Raw genomic sequence first — 23,036 nt, 5'->3', positions numbered from 1 at the left:
TTGAAAACAGTTGTCATGGGTATGAGGTGATCCTCATGGGAGATTTTAATATTCATCCCTGCCTGGCGGGTTGTCGGAGGGAAGCTGAGAAATTTTCTTTGTATTCCTCCTCACCACATTTTGAACACACACCTAGCGGAGAGGCTTTGGAATTGCTCTTGCCTACCCTCAATCTTTATGAATCATGTACCTGTTCAAATGATCTGAGGTTACCGACATACGTGGGTAACGATTCTGGCTCAATCATTGACTATATTTTTGTTTCTTTAAGTTTTCTACCTGAAATATTTGCTTGTAAGGTAGAAACTTCTGTTTTTAGTGATCACAACCCCGTGATTTTAGAGGTTTTAGCTCAAGGCGTCTTGGGAACTAGGAAGATGGACACACTGTGTGCGACAGACCTTGTGCTAAGAGATCAAAATCGGAGGCTCAAATGGGAACAAGTTACCCCAATAACTTTCCTACAGGAAACTCTGCCCAAAGTCGCCGGTGAAATTGCTATCTGTTTAGATAATACAAACCCCAGTGTCGCTATGGTTGAGGCCTTTAGTGTTATTTGCCACCAAGTCAACTTAGATCTGACTGTAAAGGCAAAACTTAATAAAATAAAAGGCCCTAAATGGTTTGACACAAACTGTTCTAGGGCCCATTCAACACTTCTTAAGGCCCTAAAACTTAAACCTAGAGACAGGGCGCTGATAGCGCTACTGAGGAAACAGTACAATCTAGCTATTAGGAAGAGGAAATCTGAGATAAAAGACGAGGCCTGGAATGATTTATTACTGCCCGAGACACAGAAAGATAGCGCTAAATTTTGGGCAGTTATAAATCACCCATATTTTGTGGGATTAGATAATCAGAGAGCTGATTGCATAATTCCAGATGAACAGTGGGTGACACATTTTAGTAACATCTATAGCTATACTCACACCACTATAGAACGCGAAATTCCTCTCCTAAAATCGCTAACTCACATCTCTCCTTTTACTCAGGAAGAGGTGAAACAAGCAATTAAAGACACACTCTCCAAAAAGGCACCGGGGCCAGATGGGGTTCCTGCAGACTTTTTTAAGAGCGCTCCTGAACTTAGCTCAAAAATTTTAATTAATATTTTTAATGCTACAAGGGAATTTATTTTCCCCTCTAGCTGGGCAAATTCGACCATTGTGCCAATCTTCAAGAAAGGACAAAGGACAGACCCGGCCTGCTACAGGCCAATCTCTCTTATTGACTCGAGCGTTAAAATCTTAGGGAGAGTCCTCTTAGGTTGATTGACCTTGATTTTAGAAAGTAAGGGTATTTTATCTAATGCACAATACGGCTTTAGAGCCAATAGAGGAACTTTAGACCAGTGCCTAAACCTAGAATTAATTTTAAATAAATATGTAATCGCCAAGGGGGGCTCATTGTACATGGCCTTTATGGACCTCTCCTCAGCTTTTGACCTGGTCAATAGGTCAAAGCTGTGGGGGATCCTTTTGGCCGTGGGACTCGACCCCCCTTTGGTTGCATACCTAGCTGAGTTACACAAGGATCTTATGACCTCAGTTAGAGTCACTAGGGAAGGAAGATGCACTTGTCATTTTAGGTCAGAGAGGGGGGTTAGGCAAGGGTGTATACTCGCCCCCCTCCTCTTCACTTTATACATAAATGACCTTGAGGCAGTAATGTCAAAATCCCATAGTGACATCCCGCGCGCAGGTGAGACAAAGATACCCGTCCTCCTGTACGCGGACGATGCTGTTCTTTTAGCACGCTCCGGAGTTGCGTTGAACAAACTTCTTACTTCCTTTGGGGTTTTCATGTCTTCTTTGGACATGAAAATTAACACAGAAAAATCACATGTAATGATTGCTGGACCCGCAGGTAGGAAAAGAAAGTCGCTAACATTTTATTGCGCGGGAAAGGAGGTTAAGAGAGTCCCTTCTTTTCCATACCTAGGCGTGACCTTCGATGAAAAGGGCACATGGGGCCCCCAGCTTTTGGTTAAAAGCAGCGCTGTCGCTAGAGCGGCCGCAGGGCTGCTAGGTTTTGCTAAAAAACTGGGCGCCCGCCCCATGGAAAGTATCATCAAAGTTTATAAAGCAAAATGTTTGTCAGTCGCCCACTATGGCTCTGCTATTTGGGGATATACTAGCTCTGCCAAAATACAGAACGTAGAAAATAAATTTTTGAGATCTCTGCTTTCTGTTCCCCAATCAACTCCGATTTTTTCATTGCATACAGAGTTAGGTTTGGGCTACATATCTGACACCCTAAAATTAGCTCCAGTGACTGGCTGGTTAAAACTTGGCTCAACCAGGAGCTTACTCTAAATCATATCATTTTAAAAGATTGTTTAGCCCTGGATAGAGCCCTTAACATTCCATGGGTAAGACATGTGAAAACCCAGCTTACTTTAGCAGGTCGTCTGGAGCTTTTCTCATCTCCAGATGGAATAACCCATGAAGACTTAAAATCAGTCAAAAACACCCTGTTAAACTTATATGCTCTGGAGAGGGAAGAAACAGAGCTGAAAAAAATCATGGTAAGGAAACACTGTATGCTTTCCTCTGCCCCAGGAATGGAACCATACCTTTTGTCGGTTACAAACCCTTACCACCGTTTTCTCTTAACAAGATTTCGCTTTGATTTAATTCATTTTATACTGGGCGATTTCAGAACCTGGGCTAGACCTGATGATGCTGAACCATGTGACTGCGATCATTTTTCAACGCAGGACACAATGCACTTTATTATGTTTTGCGGTCATTATATTGAGATCAGAAAAAGATATTTGTTCCCTATTTTACGTAATCAGGGCTTTATTCAGGTAAAACCAGCCCTGCTGTTTTTGCAACTTCTTCTTAACACAAAAGTAGCTTTCTCAGTTGCTAGTTTTCTAGTTGCAGGAGCACGTTTAAACAAGCATCGTACAAGGCACAGGCACTTTATCTCTGAAAAATGAATTCTCTCTTTACTCATTCACTTAAATGAGCTTGTGATTTTATAAAACCCTTCTTTTTAATTTTTTAAAAATATTTATGCACATTTTATTGTAAAATTTAGTGTTTTTTATAATGATTGTTTGTAAAAATTTGTGATCTGATGAAATGGTGACATGTACTTTTGCTCGCTCTTTTATGATTTTTAATAATCGAATAAAGATAATTGACTGACTGACTGATTTGTACCTCACTTCATAGACGTAACCTCATTTATTTCTAGTTCTGGTTAAACAACATTGTTTATAACTAATGCAGATAAACAACAACATGACAAATTATACATGCAGATATGCTGAGTGTAATATGCTAGTTATTACCATTGCTGAGGGAGGGGCATCATAAGTCACTCCACACTTCGTCTCTTGTGAATCACAGCTCCTCCCCACACTCAATAATAGTATTAAATAGCATATTACACTCTACAGATCTGCATATATGCTCCATATGGCATAGAAAATAAAAGTGGCCCAAAAGCGTGTGTTTAAAGCGAAACTGCGTTAATAAACACACATTCACGCATTCATTACTAGAGCACAAAGGTCAAATTCCATGTTATCACCAAAGCAGAGCAAAATGGACATACAAGTAGTCTTTACTGTCACACAGATTGCATGTTATAATGACTTTACAAAGGGAAACGGCTCTTCTAGTGGCCCCAAGGTATTGTCAATGTAACTTTTACCTCAGTGCTCAAATTTGACCTCTTTTATTCTGATGTTGGTTAAGGAAAATGTTACTTACCCAGTAAGCATCTTTTCTTGGCATGTAGAGCTGTAGATTCACATGCTTTGCATACTCATGCCATCTAGTGTTCGGTCCGGATGTTTGCACTTTGTTTTTCTTCTAAGAAGTCTTTCCAGTCACGAGGTAGGTGACTCCTCCTTTCGTTGTGAGTGCATATGGACATCGACTCCATTGTTAGATTGTTTTCCCGCAGAGGGTGAGAATGGAGTTAGTAAGAGTAGAATAGAGATGTCCATGCGTATGTATATAAAGTAAGAGAGAACTGCAACAGGTGTAGGTACCCGGGGAGGCCTGTGGATGCATGTGCATCTACAGCTCTACATGCCAAGAACAGATGCTTACTGGGTAAGTAACATTTTCCGTTCGAGGCATGAGAGCTGTAGATCCAATGCTTTGCATAAGACTATACAGCAGTGTTCTCCCAAAGCGGTAGCTAACCTGTAGCTGTTGCAGTTGTCTGAAAGTGTGTTCTAAGTACTGCGCGCCACCATCCCAGGGGGGGAGCGCACTCCACGACAACCTTACCTTTGTTTTGTTATTCTTCGTTCTAACGACGCACGTTACCAGCCATTACGAATTTTCCATTGGCCTGCTGCTCCCGCTTTCTCCAATCAGCACGCAGGAACGTCACCAGTGACGTTCCACCAATGAGGGGAGCAGCAGCTGAGACTGCAGGAAGTGCCGCGAAATTTGCGGCCATAAAGCCCCTGCATGCCATTTCTGCTGCCTTTTCTTCCTGGTTTCAGCTGAAGGCTTTCTCGTTGCTTCGCTGAATCTGCGGTTTCCGTCGTTGTGAAGGGCTGTTTAAATCTTCATTTTCCCATCGTCGTTGAAGGCCTGCTAAAATCTGTGTTTTCCCGTCGTCGTGGTGAAGAACTGCTGAAATCTACGTTTCCAGGTAAGAGGGAGGGGGGGGGGGGTTGGGCTGATGTTCGGACATATTTTTCAGTGCGCACCTAAAAGCACGGCAGAATGCATGTTTGTTTGTGGGATTGCTTGTTAGCAATGATGGTGACGTCACTTTCCTTGGATGGCTCCCCTCTCTCTTTTCCTTTTTATAGCTGTGATTGGTGATACCAGGGCCGGCTTTAGGGCGGTGCGACCGCTGCCACCGCACCGGGTGCTGGCTTCCTGGGGGCGCCGTGTTTGAGAGTTTATGCTTTTGAAGCACCTGCTGCAGTGTTTCTTTCCACCAGCAATTACAGAGCCTCACAAAAATGTCAAGATGACTGGTGTGATTAATTATCGTCCTGGAGAGAGATCAGCATTTAGCATAGTGAAGGTTTTGACATATGTGAAGTAAGTGCAGAGGGTTAATATGCCTGCTGCAAAGAACGTGTACCAAGTAGATTACAGAGTGAGTATGATGTAAACAGATCAGCATGTTACTGCTTTCAAAAGAGACATCCTTTTGTTACTTGCAATTTATAACTTAAAGTCCTAATATACAATAGTGAGTTATTAACTTTCATCTTTGAACTGCATACACACTGCAAAGTATACATTATTAGAACATTGATTAATGTTGCAAAAAGGGATAATTTGGCTATAAATCGATTCTTATTGTTAAAGAAAACTCCCAACTATGCTGTTTCTTTTTCGACTCTGAGTTTGTGCTTCTCCACACCAAGCACTCTTAAACTATACGGCCTACCAGTATGGATGACATGTGACTCCTACACTTTCAGTCCTTTGGCTTATGTAACATTTCCTATACACTGATTTACAAACGTCTGATTGATTCTCTCTGTGTAATGTGTGTGTGATGCAAAGTGCTCAGACACCCTACACTGGTATGAGTGGCGCTATATAACTAATTCAATGCATCTGAGAGGGTGTGGTTATGGAGACTTTGTCACTGTTAAAGGGTGCTAGTGAGAGAATCCGTGGTGGAGGTGGTCATCGGGGGGGGGCGCCAACAAACATTGTCGCACAGGGCGCCACCAGCACTAAAGCCGGCCCTGGGTGATACAATGCACCTTACTTTATATGTCCATGTGCCAAAAGAATTCAAGGGCTCACTTACAGCAGGCCATGCTCATCAAGGTACTCACAGAGTAGGAAGAATACATGCAGGCAGACAAAGCAGTCGTTTGGACAGGCAGACAGACAAAGCAGTTGTACAGTAAGATACAATACAGAAATAACAAGCAGTCAAAGATTTGCGAATGATAAATGGTGATACCTCTGGCTTCCTCCCAGGGCCAAGAACAAAATTGGTAAACAATGCAAAATCTGACTGTAATGCTGACAGATAATAACTGTGCAAAAGGGAAGACAACTAAATGCAAGACACTGCAAAATTTGATTAAGAATAAAACCTATAAGAAATGTACAGGATGATAGATGGGGAAAATGCTGGAGAGCTGCGTTCGGGGCCATTTCAATGCCAGCTGAAAGGGTGCCATGTACAGAGAAGGATTCTAGTAATATAGAATGCACCTAACTTTCTCCGCATAATTATGCATTTTCAGCATTTCTAGTGTGACAACAGCGCCAGCATGTTTTCAAGCACTTTTTACCCGTGTATCTGTCGCGACATTGGAATGTTTTGCACTCGTTTTTCTTACTTTGAGCACTCTGTCCTAACATTGAGTTTGGCTGGTGGGGAAAAGACAGGTCCCATCACCATTCATGCAGCCGCACAGGGTCTTTGGGTTGACTCAATTAAACCGTTGGTTTATTCCTCTCTTTTTTTTTGCACAGCCTCACAGCCGGTTTAAACGCCTGTTACACACGTTTCACTGCTTTTCACACTGGGTTTCAACCCTGATTGCTCAAGATTTTGGTTCTTCATTAGGCCAGGTACCCAAACGGGTCTATGGGAAAAATAACGTACTTTTTGCAGCATATGCTTCACAAAGGAGAGCACACATAACTGTGAAACTCATTAAGTGCAGGCTGTTCAAGAATAAAACAAAAAATTGAAGTGTTTTTTGGTTTTTATTTGGTAAGATTTTAGGACCACATCTAAGTCTCAATGAAACATGGACCAAGTGCTTTACCTAGTCATGAAGTATTGAGTCCTGTCACACACTTTAGGTCAGTGACTTCTTAAGAGTTTCTCATTGCTCAACTCGGTACGATTTCTGATATTTATGTTTCCCTCACCTTCTTTGCTTGATTTTGCTTGCGAGAAAGTGTTGCTCATATAATCATTGAATTGTCACTCATAGGACACTAACATTATGAAAATGGCACACATAGCAATCTGAAACCTTGGCAGCTCTGCACTTCTCGGGAGACCCGTTGACTTCAAGTGTTCCAGTGCCCGGGAACTGAGTTTGCACAATGTAAAACTGTGAAAAGATATTATTTATAAAGAAATTAGCACTCATTTTTCCCAATATATCAAGGTGGTGTCTTCACCAATGGAGTCATAGCTTTGGCATAGGAAAGCTTTATATTTTTAATACAAATTTCAAAAATGGTACAGAGTGGCGGTACGGAGTATCCCAGGAGCCCTCCTTGTTCTGTTCCAGATGCCATTCAGCTGCACATGTTGTATGAACCCTTTTTGATGCAGTAAAATAAGTGATTTTTACCAGTGCTTTTTTGCCCTGGCCGTCCGTCTGCAATATTGCAAAGGTCTATGAGCAAAGGCCAGGGCTCCATGAAAATTATGCGTCCATACTTAAACAGTCAAAAAAACACAAGTAAGACCTCTGAAGTTGAGATTCAAAGGCAGTGCAAGTTTCTCTCCGTGCCTGTCACTGGGTCCTAAAGGTGTTCCAAAATGCATGCTCATCCAATCCTGGGCTTCTCGGCAGAGTCTACATTGAACTTGAAAGAATGAAAAGCTAATGTGGTCCTGTCAGAAATCAAATTTTTAACTTGCTGATCATGGCCATCTTACCAGCCATCAGGACTTCAACTAATAACTTGCAGATCATGGTGTATTTTATTTGCCCTTAAGATAAGGCAGCAATTAACTTCTAGGCATGTCATTCAGTCCCTTGCCCATCACTATGATTCTGATCTCGGGAGTGTCTTATGCAAATCATACTGAGAACATGCAAGTAATATTTCTTAAACATTTTCTCTTCATTGCAAGGGAAAAAGCTACTTGATCGCTAGGCTGAGGACTCCTATTCAAGCACGAGAAACATCTGAGGAAGTGAATAAGAAAGTACACATTTGTTTTTGAGTGATGGGTGAAGGGGCAGTGCTGAGGTCTGCCCTCACTAACCTTTGAACAAGTAGCTTGCAGAGCCTCATCGGTGATATACATGCTGCAGTATTTTTGGGAGCACCTACTTAAAGCCTGGATGGGCTGAAATTACATTTTATCCACTTACAACAGAATTATTCTTTTATCAAAATTTATTGTATTTTAAAACCTAAGAAGATTTTTTGTAAAGATTTTTTTTTGGAAACTCCAAGGTTAAAAACCTCCTGTACCTCATGCAGCTGTAAAATTGTAGCCATGTACTATTCGCTAACATGCAGCTTCAAATTTTGTATCTTAGGTTAAGCAAGCATTTGTTATGGATCGTTTTCTGCTCCCAAAAGATGGTAGAGTGCTCAAGCGAAAGGCTGAAACAGAAAGCGACGGAGAGAGAAAAGCTGCAAAAACAAGGAAATATGATTCCTCCTATTTGGACATTGGTTTCACCTGCATTGTTGTTAGTGGAGAAAGTAGACCACAGCGTGTGGTTTGTGGCATGATCTTAGCTAACGACAGCTTGAAGCCAACCAAACTAAGGCGTCACTTTGAAACGAAACATGGGTCTCTAGCAGGAAAAAGCAGAGATTTTTTTGCCAGGAAGTTGACAGAGATAACTCAGCAGAAAGAAGCGGTGAAACATGTGGCAAATACTCCTGCAACTGCATTAAAAGCATCATACCAAGTAGCATACCACATTGCCAAAAACAATGAGATGGAGAAAAGGTGATTCTACCAGCATTGCTTGACGTAGCTAGGACAATGCTTGGTGAAAAAGCAGCAGAGAAGTTCAAAAGTATACCCATCTCAGACACAACAGTTTGCCGCCACATCGCTGACATGTCAGAAGATATCCAGGGACAGCTCATAGCCAGGTTGAAATCCAGTTTGTTTGCTTTACAGCTGGATGAAGCAACTGATGTGTCAAAGGATGCCCATTTAATTGCTTATGTTCGTTACTGTTATGAAACGCTAGTATTAGAAGATTTTTTATTTTGCAAGCCAATCAAGGGGCGGGCAACAGGATCCGATTTGTTTGCCATGATCAATGACTTCCTGAATATCCATGGATTAAAATGGGAAAACTGTGTTGGTATCTGCACAGATGGTGCTCCTTCAATGTGTGGTGCTAGGGCTGGCCTAAAAGCTAACGTATTGAAAGTGGCTCCACATATTTTGTGGACCCACTGCATGATTCACCGGGAAGCCCTTGCTGTTCGAAACATGGACAGCGAACTAGAGGATGTGCTAAATTCTGCTATAAAAATTGTAAATTTTATAAAGACCCATCCCACGAGAGCTCGTCTATTTGCAATTTTATGTGCAGAAATGGGAGCTGAGCATGATGGCTTGCTGTTTCATACAGAAGTACGGTGGTTATCCCGGGGGAAAGTGCTGTCTCACATCTTTGAATTAAGGAATGAAGTACAGCAGTTTCTTCTGTGTTTGGACCCCTGCAAAGCAGAACAACTATGCAATCCCCGCTGGCTTGTACTTCTAGCATACCTTGCTGACATTTTTGAGAAATTAAATTCCCTGAATCTGTCTCTGCAAGGAGCTGATATGACTTCTTTTACCATGAATAAAAGAATAACTGCATTCAAGAAGAAGCTTGAATTATGGAGAAGACTAGTTGAAGATGGCCTGTTTGAGCAGTTTCCGTGTTTAGTAGATGCTCTTTCGGAGACTGAATATGAACTTCCAAGTGTTACTGAGGTAATAAAAAATCATCTGACTTCTCTCAGGGACAGTTTGCAAAAGTATTTTCCTGAGGACAATGATCACTTCAATGACTGGGTCTTTCAACCATTTCTGGCAGAGGTGGCAAGCCATCTCCCAATCCGTATGCAGGAAGAACTGATCGATCTCCAAAGTGACCGCACTCTGCAGATGCATTTCAGCAAAGTCTCACTGGGAGAGTTTTGGATGAAAATGTCTGCAGAATATTCAGCTTTGAGAGAAACTGCTATCAAAACTCTCTTGCCTTTCAGCTCGTCCTATTTATGTGAGATTGGGTTCTCAGCACTTGCGGTACTAAAGACTAAGTACCGTTCAAGACTGGATGTGGAGCACAACCTGAGGATGGCAGTAGCAAAAATCCATCCACAGATTGACCGTCTCTGTGGCGAAAAACAGGCACACCCGTCACATTAATGTTGGTGGTGTTATCAATCTGTCATGTGTAAAACAAAGCATCCTAGTAAAAACAATTTGCGCACATTTTATCTTGGAATATTTTGTTTTGAGCTGTGTAAAAAGCCTCTGTCATTTAACCACACCCACTCACACACCTACAGTTAACTAAACTCTTATTGTGTTGCACATTATTTGCCGGATATGGCCCGGGATATGCGGGTGGCGGTCAATTATGTAGTGTACCAGATTCCACAAATTTCTGACAGGTGCTGGGGGGGCCTGACATTTAAAAAAAATCAGCAGGGGGGGCTCAACCTACAAAAGTTTGAAGACCTCTGCTCTATGGTAAGTGCCTGAAGCTCACCCACTCTCCTCAGTGATGTAATAGTAATGAGGAAAGCAACTTTCCAAGTGAGAAATGGCATTTCACATTTGTGCAATGGCTCAAAGGGTGGACCCATTAATTTGATAATGACAATGTTAAGATTCCACACTGGAGCAGGTGGAAGTCTTGGTGGAATAACTCTTTTGAGTCCTCCCATGAAAGCCTTGATAACAGGTACTCTGAAAAGGGACAGGTGCTGTCTGTTTTGAAGGTATGCAGCTATTGCAGTGAGATGTAAGCATATGGATCTGTAAGCTAATCCTGACTGCTGCAAGTGTCATAAGTATCAAATGATATTTTGAATGGAAGCCTCTAGGGGATTGATATGGTTGTAATTACAATATATAACAAACCGCTTCCATTTAGCTGTGTAGCAAGCCCTTGTAGTAGGCCTTCCGGCCTCTTTAATGATATTCATACAGTCTGGAGAAAGGTTCAGGTAGCCAAACTGTATGATTTCAGGTGCCAGATTGCTAGGTTGAGATGTTTGGGATCTAGGGGCCTCATGTAGGTAAATACATTTTACCGGTTCTTAAATACCGAGCCGTACCGAATCGGTAAATTAGAATCGGTAAGTTATATGTAGGTAAAAATTCGGTAACAGTTACCGATTCGGTAACATTCGGTAAATACGAATCGGAATTCACCGATTCGGTAAATACCGAGGTGATAATTACCGATTCGGAATATACCGAGGTGGTATCTACCGAATCGGAAAATACCGAGGTGGTATCTACCGAATCGGAAAATACCGAATCGGTACGTACGGATTCGGTAAATAACAGCACATGACTTGACGAAACAGCTAATCCTGTGCAACGACAGCCCACCCAACCAGGAACTGCCCACACCCAGGCAGGTGTACACAATTAGCCGAAGTGGCCACACCCAGGCAGGTGTACATAATTAGCCGACCCTGGAGAGGCTTGGAGTGCAGAGGAGAGGCAGGGAGCAGTTGCATGTGCGAGCGGGAAACGAACAGCATGTCCAGCCAGAGAACACAGAAAGACGGAGGGGAAAGGAGGAGGAAGCTCAAATTCAGCCCCAAGGAACTCCAGGTGCTGGTGGAGGAGGTGGTGAAGCAGCACCAGAAGCTGTTTGGGAGGCAATCCCTGCAAGTGCCTGAGGCCGAAAAGCGCAACATATGGCTGGCCATCCAGGCGCAGGTCAATGCTGTGGGAGTGACCCACAGGGACATTGAGGTCCTCAAAAAGCGCTGGTATGACCTGAGGATTGTGACCAAGAGGAAGATGGGCGACATCCAGAAGGAGGCCAGCCAGACCGGAGGTGGAACCAACAGGGCACCTGCCCTCACCGAACTGGAGGAGCTGGTGGCGGCCACACTCGAGCAAGAGAGCGTCGTGGGTCTTGGGGACGCCGACAGCTCTGCCAGAGCCGCAACACACCAAGGTAAGACGAAAGCACAGCAATGTAGCCTCCCCTACCCCTATCCCACATCCCCCATTGTGAAACGAGATTCACACTGCAGTCCACACGTGTCAGTGCAGACAGGCAATGCATTCCGGGAGATGTAGTCAGGGCAACACTAACCATGACGTCAATGTTACAGGGCAACAAGGCATGTCACGCACTCGAGGCACAAGGAGACAGAGGACAGATTGGAATGTGAAATGATTTATTGTGACGCTTGCAATGCAGCCCTTCGGGGACACTGAGCCAATGTTGTTTTTCTGTCCACAGATGTGACATCATGCAGTACAGGGCATGCTGCAGGGGAGACGGCACACCGGCCACAAAAATCACCTCTAGCCAGCACGAGTTCAGACCAGGGAGCAGGCCCACTTGCAGCCGCACCACCTACGCAGCCAGCCTCGCCGCACACAGAGCCAGCATCACCTCACCGAGAGCCAGCATCACCACCACCAGAGCCAGCATCGCCACTCATGTTCGATTCACCGGTCACATCTCCGCTTGCAGGTGTGAGAATGAGGAGGCGTCCAGCAGCCAGGCTACGAGCCTTAGACACCTCGTCAGACGACAGCATGGGCCCAGAAGACCGCACCGGGCCCCAGGAAGGGAGCCATCCCACTGTGCCCCACACCTCACAGGCAGCACAGACGGGAGCAAGAGGGCGCCGCAGGTCGCGTGTCCAGAGTCCACCAGCACCCACTGACGGCCATGGTGTCTTCTTGGGGCTCGAGGGCCAAATGTTGAAGCAACAGCGCCTGCAATCAAAGGCAGTTATGTCAGTCCAGAGGCACATGCGGGTGATGAAGACAAGCTTAGTCAACATGGACACAAACATTGGCGGCATGGCTGCGGGCATTCGGGACATGTCCCAGTCAATCCAGCAGTTGTGCAGCAAATTAGATGCTGACATCGAAGCACGGCGCCGGGAACGCCAGAGAAGGGACACTACCAGCAGGGCACTCAACCGTCTGGCAACTGCGACTTCCCTACTTTGCCGGCGCTCTGTGACGATGCAGGAGGGCCTAACACAGTGCTGCAGCGACCTGTCTCGGGGGATGGTGCAGGTGACAAGTGCACTAGGGGTGCTATTGACTAGTCAGGCGTCGACAACTGCTGCAGGGGATGCTGCGGAGAGCATCGACACCAGCAGCAGCATCACACCCCCCGTCCCCGAAGCACGCAGGAGCAGCAGGCGGCTTGGGGTTGGCTCTAGTGAGGATGCACAGGCCGTGCAATCCACCACTGCAGCGCGTATGCGCAAACATTGATGTGGCCCTGCTTATCCACTTGCCATTGGGTGACGTAACCCTGGACATACTCATTGTATAGATGGCATATTGCCAGATTGGCCTGTTCATGTGTTCATGGCGTGGTGCCACATTAAACTACGTCATGACTTCTCACAACTCGCTGTGTCCCCTCACTTACTCAGGAATAGTTGCATGTGATCTCTGCCCGTCTCTCTCTCCCATCGATTGCAGTTGGCACTCTAGCTGCGCTGCCCTCTGGCTGGCCTGACTCATCCTCGTTGTCCTCAAAATATGTTAGTTCCACATCTGTACCTTTTTTCGTGGCAAGGTTGTGCAGCATTGCACAAGTGGCAATAATCTTGCAGCAGGTGATGGGTTTGTACTGGCGTGCGCCTCCGCTCTTGTGGAGGCAGCGAAACCTGCTCTTCAGTAGTCCAAACGTGCGCTCCACCACATTGCGTGTAGATTTGTGGGCCACGTTGTATCGTCTCTCACTCTGGGTTGCTGGGTGTAGGTAGGGAGTGAGGATGAATGAACGGCATGCATATGCACTGTCGCCTGGATGAGTAAAAGGGAACCATCAGTTACATGCCTCTATACACTCTGATTTGCAGGTTTCAAGGGGCGTCACTGTTACTTACCCAGCAGGTATCCCTCTCCGAATTCGCCGGCACTCAGTCGTGTGTAGATCCCACTATTCTGGAAGATGTAAGAGTCGTGGGTGCTCCCAGGAAACTTTGCAACAATATCTGTGATGATGTTCCCTGCATCACAGATCACCTGCACATTGATGGAGTGGGTGGACTTCCTGTTCCTGTAGATGTGCTCTGTATCAGCTGGTGGACAGATTGGGATGTGTGTACCATCAATACAGCCGATGACATGGGGGAACTGTGCCATGTGATAAAAGTCTGTTTTTGTTTTCTGCAGTGCAGCCTGTGTGTTTGGGAAGCTTATGTAGTGGTGCATTCTCTGCATCATGGCATCCAGGAACTTCCTGAAGAAACGGGACAGGCAACTCTGGGATACACCACCCACCGCAGCTATCACCACCTGATAACTGCCGGATGCCAGTAGATGTAGGCTGCAGAGCACCTGCACATGTGGTGGTATGGCGTGCGCCCTTCTTGTTGGCTGGTCCAGGAGTGGGTGCAGGTCCCTTATCAGGTCCATGATGGTTTCGGGGTGTAGCCTGTACCTCTCATGTATCTCTGCATCAGTCAGCTGTAATAGTGTGATGCGCTGTCTGTAGATTTGTTCCTCCCGTCGCCACACCCTCAGTCCTGCTGCCTGTAGACGTAGGCGCCTTGCAATGACGTACATGGCGGCCATGTTGTCCACGCTGTTGCATTTTGGGATTGCTTATGTGCATTGTTGATGGTTACCACCTGCTTTCCATCCGTGTTAATTACCGACTCTTATTTACCGATTTTCCTGGATTTCTTAATTACCGACTGCTCCTACATGTCATTTTAAATTTTTACCACTTCATATTTACCACTTCATATTTACCGATTCGTTAATTATGTATTCGGTAAATATGAATCGGTATTTTAGAATTCGGTAACTATGAATCGGTATTTACCGCCTCATATTTACCGAAAAGTGGTTTTTGGACTCCTACATCTCACTTGTCTGAATACCGGTCGGTAACGGCATATTTACCGAAAATCGGCCGTTACCGACCGGTATTTCGCTACCTACATGAGGCCCTAGATGTTTTATCTCTCCATGGCTCTGCTTGAGGAGACTGTGTGTGAGATGTAGTTTTTGATGAGGAACTACTGAGAGCTCCATCGGGGTAGTGAACCAAGGTTGATGGGCCCATGTGGGAGCTACTAGGATCAGAGTGAGGGATGTTTGCCTGAGCTTCCGAACCACTAGTGGGATGAATGGGAGAGGTGAAAAAGTGTAGGCAAATATCCCTGACCAGTTCCTCCATAGTGCATTGCTTTTGGACAACAGGTGTGGATACCTGGAGGCGAAGTTTGGGCATTTTGCTTTTTCGTGTGTTGCGAATAGATCTAACTGTGGAAAACCCTGCATTTGAAAGAATGGGAGGAGAACTTGAGGGTGAAGTTCCCACTCATGAATCTGTTGTCTCTGCAAGCTGAGAAGATCTGCAATCTGATTGTTCACTCCAAGAAGATGTTCTGCCAGGAGATGAATTCTGTGATGTATGGCCCACCACCAAATGGCTTTTGCAAGGCGCAACAGCTGGAGGGAGTGTGTCCCCCCTTGTTTCTGTATGTAATACATGGCTGTCATGTTGTTGGTGTGTATCAGGACAGTTTTGTCTGCAAGGTGAGTCTGGAAAGCTTTCAGTGCTAGAAATACTGCTAGCAGCTCTAGATGATTTATGTGAAGTTGCTTTTGTTTTTGACTCCATAACCCTTGAATGGTGTGAGTCTGGAGATGAGCTCCCCAACCAGTGAGTGATGCGCCTGCTGTTAGCACTGTCTGTGGAACTGGGTCGATAAAGGGCCGCCCTTTGGAAAGGTTTTGTGGATTCCACCACAGCAAATAGCGATGGGTGCGGCCGTCTACCAACATTAGATCTGACAATTGACCCTGAGACTGATTCCACTGACGTCCTAAGCATTCCTGAAGGGGACACATTTGAAGTCTTGCATGGGGAACGATCATGATGCAAGACACCATCATTCCCAGTGGTTGCATAAGCACTTGAGCTGGTAATGCCAGGTTTGTCTGAAACTGTGAAATTAGAGCCTGAAAATTGAAGATTCTGACTGCATTGGGACAGGCTAGAGCTTTTTGAGTATTGGGAGTGTCTCCCAAATATGTTTGTGTGTTGGAGGGTTGGAGATGAGACTTCAACACATTTACTCTAAATTCCATATTGTGCAGTAATTGCAGTGTTATTTGAGTGTGTTGGAGACGCTTTGAGTAAGAGCTGGCTTTGATGAGCCAGTCGTCCAAGTATGGGAAGACATGAATCTGCTGCCTTTTCAGGTGAGCAGCGACTACTGCCAGGCATTTGGTGAATACTCTGGGAGCAGTGGTGACTCCGAATGGAATCACTTTGAACTGGTAGGGGCAGATTTACAAGCCCCTTGCGCCTCTTTGCACCGCCATTGCGTCACTTTTTTTGACTGAACGGCGGTGCAAACAATGCGCCCTATTTACAACGTGACGCATCTAGGGAGATGCGTCACGTTGTAAAGCCCGGCGTCACATTATACCTGCGTCAGGTATAATGTATGCAGGGGGGCGTTCCTACGCAGGAAAGCCTCGTAAAAGTGACGCAGTGAAATCTACAAGATCTCACTGCGTCTCTTTTGGGACGCCACTGCGTCAAAACCTTACGCCTGCTTGAAGCAGGCATAAGGAGTGGTGCAGTGTAGTAGGAATAGGCACCAAAATGCATTGCTGGAGTTGCGTCGTGCTTGCGACACCACTCCAGCAATGCATGACTTTTGCCCCAACAGATGCGTCAGAATTTCTGACGCATCTGTCAATTCTTCCGCCATGGTGCGCCGTATTGTAAATACGGCACATCCATGGTGGCGCAAGCATTTTTCCGGGTGGCGCAAGGAAAGTGACGCATCTCAAGAGATGCGTCACTTTCTTGTAAATCTGCCCCGTAGTGTTTTTCTGCTACCATAAAACTAAGATATTTGCGATGAGTGGGATGTATTGGGATATGGAAGTATGCGTCCTTTAAGTTTAGAGTAGACAGAAAGTCGCCTTGCTGTAGTAGTGAGAGCACTTGTAGAAGTGTCACCATATGAAAGTGATCAGAATTAATGTATTGATTTAACTCTCTGAGGTACAGTATAGGCCTGAGATAGCCATCCTTTTTGGGTATTAGAAAGTATAGGGAGTACACGCCGGATCCTTGATATTGTAAAGGTACAGGCTCTATAGCTCCCTTTTGCAGAATAAAGTGAACCTCCTGTTTGAGGAGGTGTAGATGCTCTGGTGACATTTTGTGTGAACGTGGAGGGTTGTTTGGGGGATTGTTGGTAAGCTTCAGACAGTAACCAGTTTGGAAAATTCCTAGGACCCATGTGTCTGAAGTTATTGTACGCCAGATGGGAAGGAATTGAGAGAGACGTCCCCTGACAGGTGTGGAATGATCCGGGAGAAGAGGAGGCAAGTCACTGTTTATTTGTTGTGGGAGAGGTGCAGGGTGTGGAACCTTTACCTCTTCCCTTGCCATTACTGCCTCCGTATTCACTTCGAAAGTAACCTCTTGAAGAGGGTGACTGACTGTTGCCTCTATATGATGTTGAGGTGTTGTCTGTCGATATGCTTTTGGAGCCCCCCCTGTAGAAAGAGTGGTGAAAGGAACCCCGATTGGATGTGGACTGTAGGGCTCCCATTGATTTCGCAACATCAGTGTCCTTCTTCATCTTTACTAATGAAGTGTATACCACAGGACCAAAGAGATACTCTTTATCAAAAGGTAGATTAAAGATAGAGGCCTGGACTTCAGGTTTAAACCCTGAAATTCTAAGCCAGGCGTACCTATGTAGTAAGACACTGGTGTTGATTGAACGAGCGGCAGTGTCAGCCGCATCTAAAGTGCATCTAATGGAAGTGTTTGAGATTAGTTTCCCTTCCTGAATCTGGTCATGTGCTTTAGCCTTGTGTTCGTCAGGTAAAAATTGGAGTTATTGCCCCAATTCATCATAGTGCTCTGTGTCATATCTAGCTAAGAGAGTCTGAGTATTGGCAATACGCCAGTGATTGGCTGTCTGTGCAGCCACTCTTTTCCCTGAGGCATCAATTAATTTAGATTCCTTGTCCGGAGGAGGGGCATCCCCCAAGGTTTGTGAGTTTGCCTGTTTATGAGCATTAGAAACCACAAGGGAATCTAATGGTAATTGACCCTTGATATAAGCTGGGTCTGTTGGTGCAGATTTATATTTTTTATCTACTCTTGATGTAAGGAGTCTTGCGTGAACGGTATCTTTAAAAATGTCGTCCGCATGCTTAAGCATACCCTAAAGCATAGGCAGTGTATGAGTGGATCTCTGGGAAGAACTTAGGGCCCGATTCACAGAACTAACTTAAGACAAAATCCTAAACTTACTACCAATTTGGTATTCACAGAAGGCACTTACTCATTTTGGTATTCACAGAAGGCACTTACTCATTTCGGTATTCACAGAAGTTAGGAGTCCTAACTTTAGGACTCCTAAATGCCTTCTGTGAATACCGAAAGCCTTAAAATTAGGATTTTTCTCAGTTTAGTAGTAGTATAGTTAGGACTCCTAACTTTAGGACTCCTAAATGCCTTCTGTGAATACCGAAAGTCTTAAAATTAGGATTTTTCTCAATTTAGTAGTAGTAAAGTTAGGACTCCTAACTTTAGGACTCCTAAATGCCTTCTGTGAATACCGAAAGCCTTAAAATTTGGATTTTTCTCAGTTTAGTAGTAGTATAGTTAGGACTCCTAACATCAGGACTCCTAAATGCCTTCTGTGAATACCCAAAATCTTAAAATTAGGATTTTTCTCAATTTAGTAGTAGTAAACTTAGGACTCCTAACTTTAGGACTCCTAAATGCCTTCTGTGAATACCAAAAGCCTTAAAATTACCGGTCGCAAAGGGGCACCGTTTGTGACCAGTTTTTAGTTTGATGCATGGGGCCCATACTCTTTTAGATTGAGTATGCATACACACATCAGTGTCACCAGGCCATATGGCTATGCCTTCAAGTTTAACAATGTTGAATTATAAGTTCCATTCTTGATCATGTCATTTAAATCCATATAACAAATGATTTCTTTCTTCTGTCAGTTTGGAAATTGTGTTGAGTCCATTTTTGGAATTGAAGGTGTTTTAAAATCTTTCATGGGCCCAGATCCAACTAAAGTTTTTTGCTGGATTGTTTCGTTCAGGAATATATTATTTCTCTAGGTATTATACAAGCTCTGAATAAGACTTCTGTACCCTACATATGCCAGAATTTTGTTCCTCAAATACTTTTCTCATCAATATTTTCTTCCCACTACCCATAACCTTGTATGGCAAGATTTTCAACACATTCACGGGAGTAAATCAGATTAATACTCATAAGGAGGTTCCTTTGGAACTTCTCAGGTTTTTGTAGATAATAATAGGCTGATGGTTCTCCCCTATGACCACTAATAAAATAAGGGAATTTCTTCAAGAAATTCAAGGGCCTGTTCAAAGGTGCTGTCTGGAAATGTTCCCACAGTGTATAATAATATATTTCTCTAGGATAACTAGTCCTATGTATGAAATTGTGTGTATAGTTGTGAAAACAAACATTTCTTTATGGCTGTTTATATGCAAATATGAGTCCTCATCATTGAGGATGGTGTAAGCCTGAAGATCAGCAATCATTAATTTGACAGTTCTGGTATCCCTCATACAAAACACCAAAGCACTCTCAAGTGTATATAGGGTTTACAAATGTAATGTCCAGCCAGTATGGACTTCTTAACAAACACAGTTTTTAGTTTATTTTAACACATATATAAAAATGTGGTTGACGAATACAAGAGATTGCAAAATGTGGTTAATTCATATTGTAGTCTCCAGAAGAAGAAGCACAACCAACATGTGTTTCATCATCTCGTGACTTTTTCAAGGCTCAATAACAAATGGTAAAGATAATATAATCCAATCTCTCATCCACAGCACACTGCAATTAGAATTTTCATCGAAAAGAATCATAGCAAAAGACCAAAAAGCTGCATCTAGTTATAAGTTTCAAATAAATGGTATTCATTCAAAGATAAAGCAGTAACATGCTTAATAAGATGCCCCCATTAGATCCTGCAAGGTCAAAACCGTCTTGATCACACTGAGTGGCATTTACCCAAAGTGTAGGGATAACATGGATTCACCACACAAAAGGTCTGTGGGAAACCGTGGATAGTTATGCTAAAGAGGAGCCTATAGTATGCTCCAATCAATTTCCGTCTCGTAGGGCACCGAGAGTCCACGCCGCCCTTCTTTCTCGCCTGTTCAAGGTGCCCTACGAGATGGAGATTGGCGCTTACTATGGACTCCTCTTTTGGATTGGAGCTCACTATTTTGCGTCAACTGTAATACGTATTATTGTATCAGTCACCTATACACATTACCTAATTAGTTTAACAGACCTACTACGTCATTTAAAGTCAATGTTTCAGGATTTGGAAAAGGTATATACCCAACCAATATAGGCGAAATGTCCCCTTGATTACTCAGATGACCCAAACAGTGTGTGTGTGTATCTGTGTGCGTGTTAGTAACCCACCAAAACAATTGTGGTGTTCTTGGTAGCTAAGAGTAACCTCCAGGTAATGATATGCTCTGTCCTAGTACATTGTTGCACCATCTGTCTCCCCCAATGAGTAAAAAGTCTCAAAGGCAATGTGTGTGTACCACAAATGTGACTGCTCTCCTATTATCAGGGACACAATGGTCTGTAAGATTTTGTGTAACTGCCTGTCTGTAATTAATTTTTATCCCTAAAGGAGCCGCCAAACTAGCAGTTTCCATTTAAACATTAGATTTAAAATGTAGAAACCACAGAAAAAATACCTTTTAATTATCAAGCTTCACAGACCCTGTGGTAAACGGGGTTTCCTTTTTAATCTGAAGGGGGTAACCAATATTACAATGAGCGTCTCCATGTATGCATGTATGGGTGCTATTTTGGCTTTTGAGTGTGTTTTTGCAAACTAGCAGAAAATTTTTGAAGAATTAGTTGCCACACATTGGGTGCAAATTGATACACATTCTTGAGAGTTCCTCCAGAACTGCAGGGGGGGGGTTTCGGGCCCACAGTGCAAGAACTCAGTACAGTGCATGAGCTGAGTTAGAGAAGGCCAGTGGACTCCAGCACTAACACAAACCCACCAAGCTATTCTTTACACAGGCAGTATTATCCAGTTACTTATCAGTAGTCCAAATAAACATGTTCAGGGACATATCAGTGGAAATCAAAACAATTTGTTCATCTTACAGACAACATACTCAAACATTGCAAGAAATCGTGACTTTGTAGTTTTAAAAGCTTACTTAAAATCTTCATCTTGTTCAGATAAATGTACGGTAAAAACACAGAAGGAGAATAAAATTGCAGTTCAAATTGTTGTTAGTAATGGAAACAGTAAGAACATTTTAAACAATGTTTTGCATGTAAAAAGCCATCCTAGACCCTAGTGATATTTCTACACTCTACACTAATTTAATAAGCAAAAAATCAAACAATATTCCTGCCATTCGAGCAATTGGAATGGAGCACACAACATTCGTTATTATGTTATGTTATAGAGTGCTCATATACCCCAAGCTGTCTTGGTGTTGCCTAGAAAGAAGGAGGGCGAGAAACGGTAAAGCTTTTAATACATAGGTGAAAAAGAGGCTAGGTATTTATGGGTAAAAAGCCATGTCTTAAGGGCCTTCCTGAAGTGTAGTAGACTGGACACATTTTTCAAATCATGTGGAAGGGTATTCCACAGTTTGGCTGTTCCGACCACAAAACCTTTTCCTTCCCAAAGAGTTTTTTAAACAAATTACGTTTTTTTGCTGTTGAGGAGCATAAAGGCCTGTTTGGAATGTACCAGGAGTATTTTTTAGTAAGGTATTCAGGGCCTATGTTGTGTAATGCCTTGAAGGCAATGCACAGAGTCTTGAAGGATATCCTTTTTCTAACTGGTAACCGGTGCAGCTGTTTAAGTGCAAAGGATGTTGATTTGTGTTTTGAGAGTACGAACAGGAGACGGGCTGCAGCATTTTGTAAAGTCTGTAGTATGGTCAGAAGATTTTGTTGCATATTGATGTACAGCGCATTGCAGTGGTCTAATTTGGATAAGAATAGCACTGTTAACAACTTTTTTTTGGAGATTGGAAGGGATGCAGGGAAGAATTTTTATGATTATTTTTCAAGTGTAGAAGACGTAGGAGGCTATTTAGTTGACTTGGCTGTTGAACGTCAGCCTATTGTCAAAGATGACAGCAAGATTCCTCACTTTTTCTTCTGGTTTGGGTAGGGTTCCCATGTCTTGAGGCCACCAGTGATGTGACCAAAACATATTGTTTTTTCCAACGAGGAGGATCTGCATCTTTCCTGTGTTAAGTTTTAGGCAGATTCTATTAATCCAGCCTCCAATGTGTGATATACAATTATGGAAGTTGATTACCGTGTGGTCCGGATTTCCTGAGACTGAGACCACAATTTGGGTGTAATCAGCGAAGGAAACAACTGAGACCCAAATGATTTTACTAGTTTCGTCAATGGAGTAATGTATAAGTTAAAAAGAGTGAGACTTAATGAAGCCCCCTGTGGGACTCCGTAAGGAAGAGTAAAGATATTGAAGACGTAGTCGTCCAAAGCCACACATTGCTCACGTTGTGACAAAGAAGATGTTAGGATTGCAAGGACAGATTCTCTAATTCCTAGCGAAAAGAAAAGTTCATCAAGATGATATGATTGACCGTGTCAAATGCTGCTGAGAGATCTAACAATATCAGTGCAGCATTTTCTCCTCTATCTAGAGGTGCCCTTATATTCTCAGTAGCCACAATACGTGCCATTTCTGTACTGTTTTGGCTTCTAAAGTCTAATTGTGTTTCATCAAGAAGATGGTTTGCATTGATGTAGGTGGTTAATTGTTGATTTTCCGCCTTGCCTATGATTTAGCTGGGAGTGGCATTCGACATATTGGCCATTAGTTATTTGGATCAGTCGGTGGGAGATTAGGTTTTTTAATAAAAGGTAATATAGAAGCTATTTGGGGAACGCTAGGTGGCGCACTAGCGAATGGACGCCTTCTCGTAGGGCTCCCGCAGTCCGGCGATATTAATCCTTTAAATTATCCTTTTGCGAGCACTCCTGGGAGCCGTCCTCGCAGTCACAGGTCCAGCTTGATGTAGAGAGTGAGCGGACCGGCGTAGAGGGCCTTAGCTGCTGGGAGACCATCGCGATACCACCTGCAAGTTGCGGCGGA

General features: G+C 43.7%; 1 protein-coding gene across 1 annotated transcript; it reads left to right on the top strand.

Moving 5' to 3' along the window:
• Positions 1 to 8,658: 8,658 nt before the first annotated feature.
• On the top strand, positions 8,659 to 22,079 carry LOC146862486 (zinc finger BED domain-containing protein 5-like). The gene is made up of 2 exons (XM_085643088.1): positions 8,659 to 9,612; positions 21,933 to 22,079. The coding sequence occupies exons 1-2, from the start codon at positions 8,659 to 8,661 to the stop codon at positions 22,077 to 22,079; spliced, it is 1,101 nt and encodes a 366-aa protein (XP_085499214.1).
• Positions 22,080 to 23,036: the final 957 nt, after the last annotated feature.

The sequence above is a fragment of the Triturus cristatus genome, chromosome 2_2, assembly GCF_964204655.1.
Source record: "Triturus cristatus chromosome 2_2, aTriCri1.1, whole genome shotgun sequence".
In the NCBI taxonomy this organism is placed as follows: Eukaryota; Metazoa; Chordata; class Amphibia; order Caudata; family Salamandridae; genus Triturus; species Triturus cristatus.
Note: the sequence above shows the minus strand (reverse complement) of the source record. Positions and strands in the feature narration are given on the sequence as shown.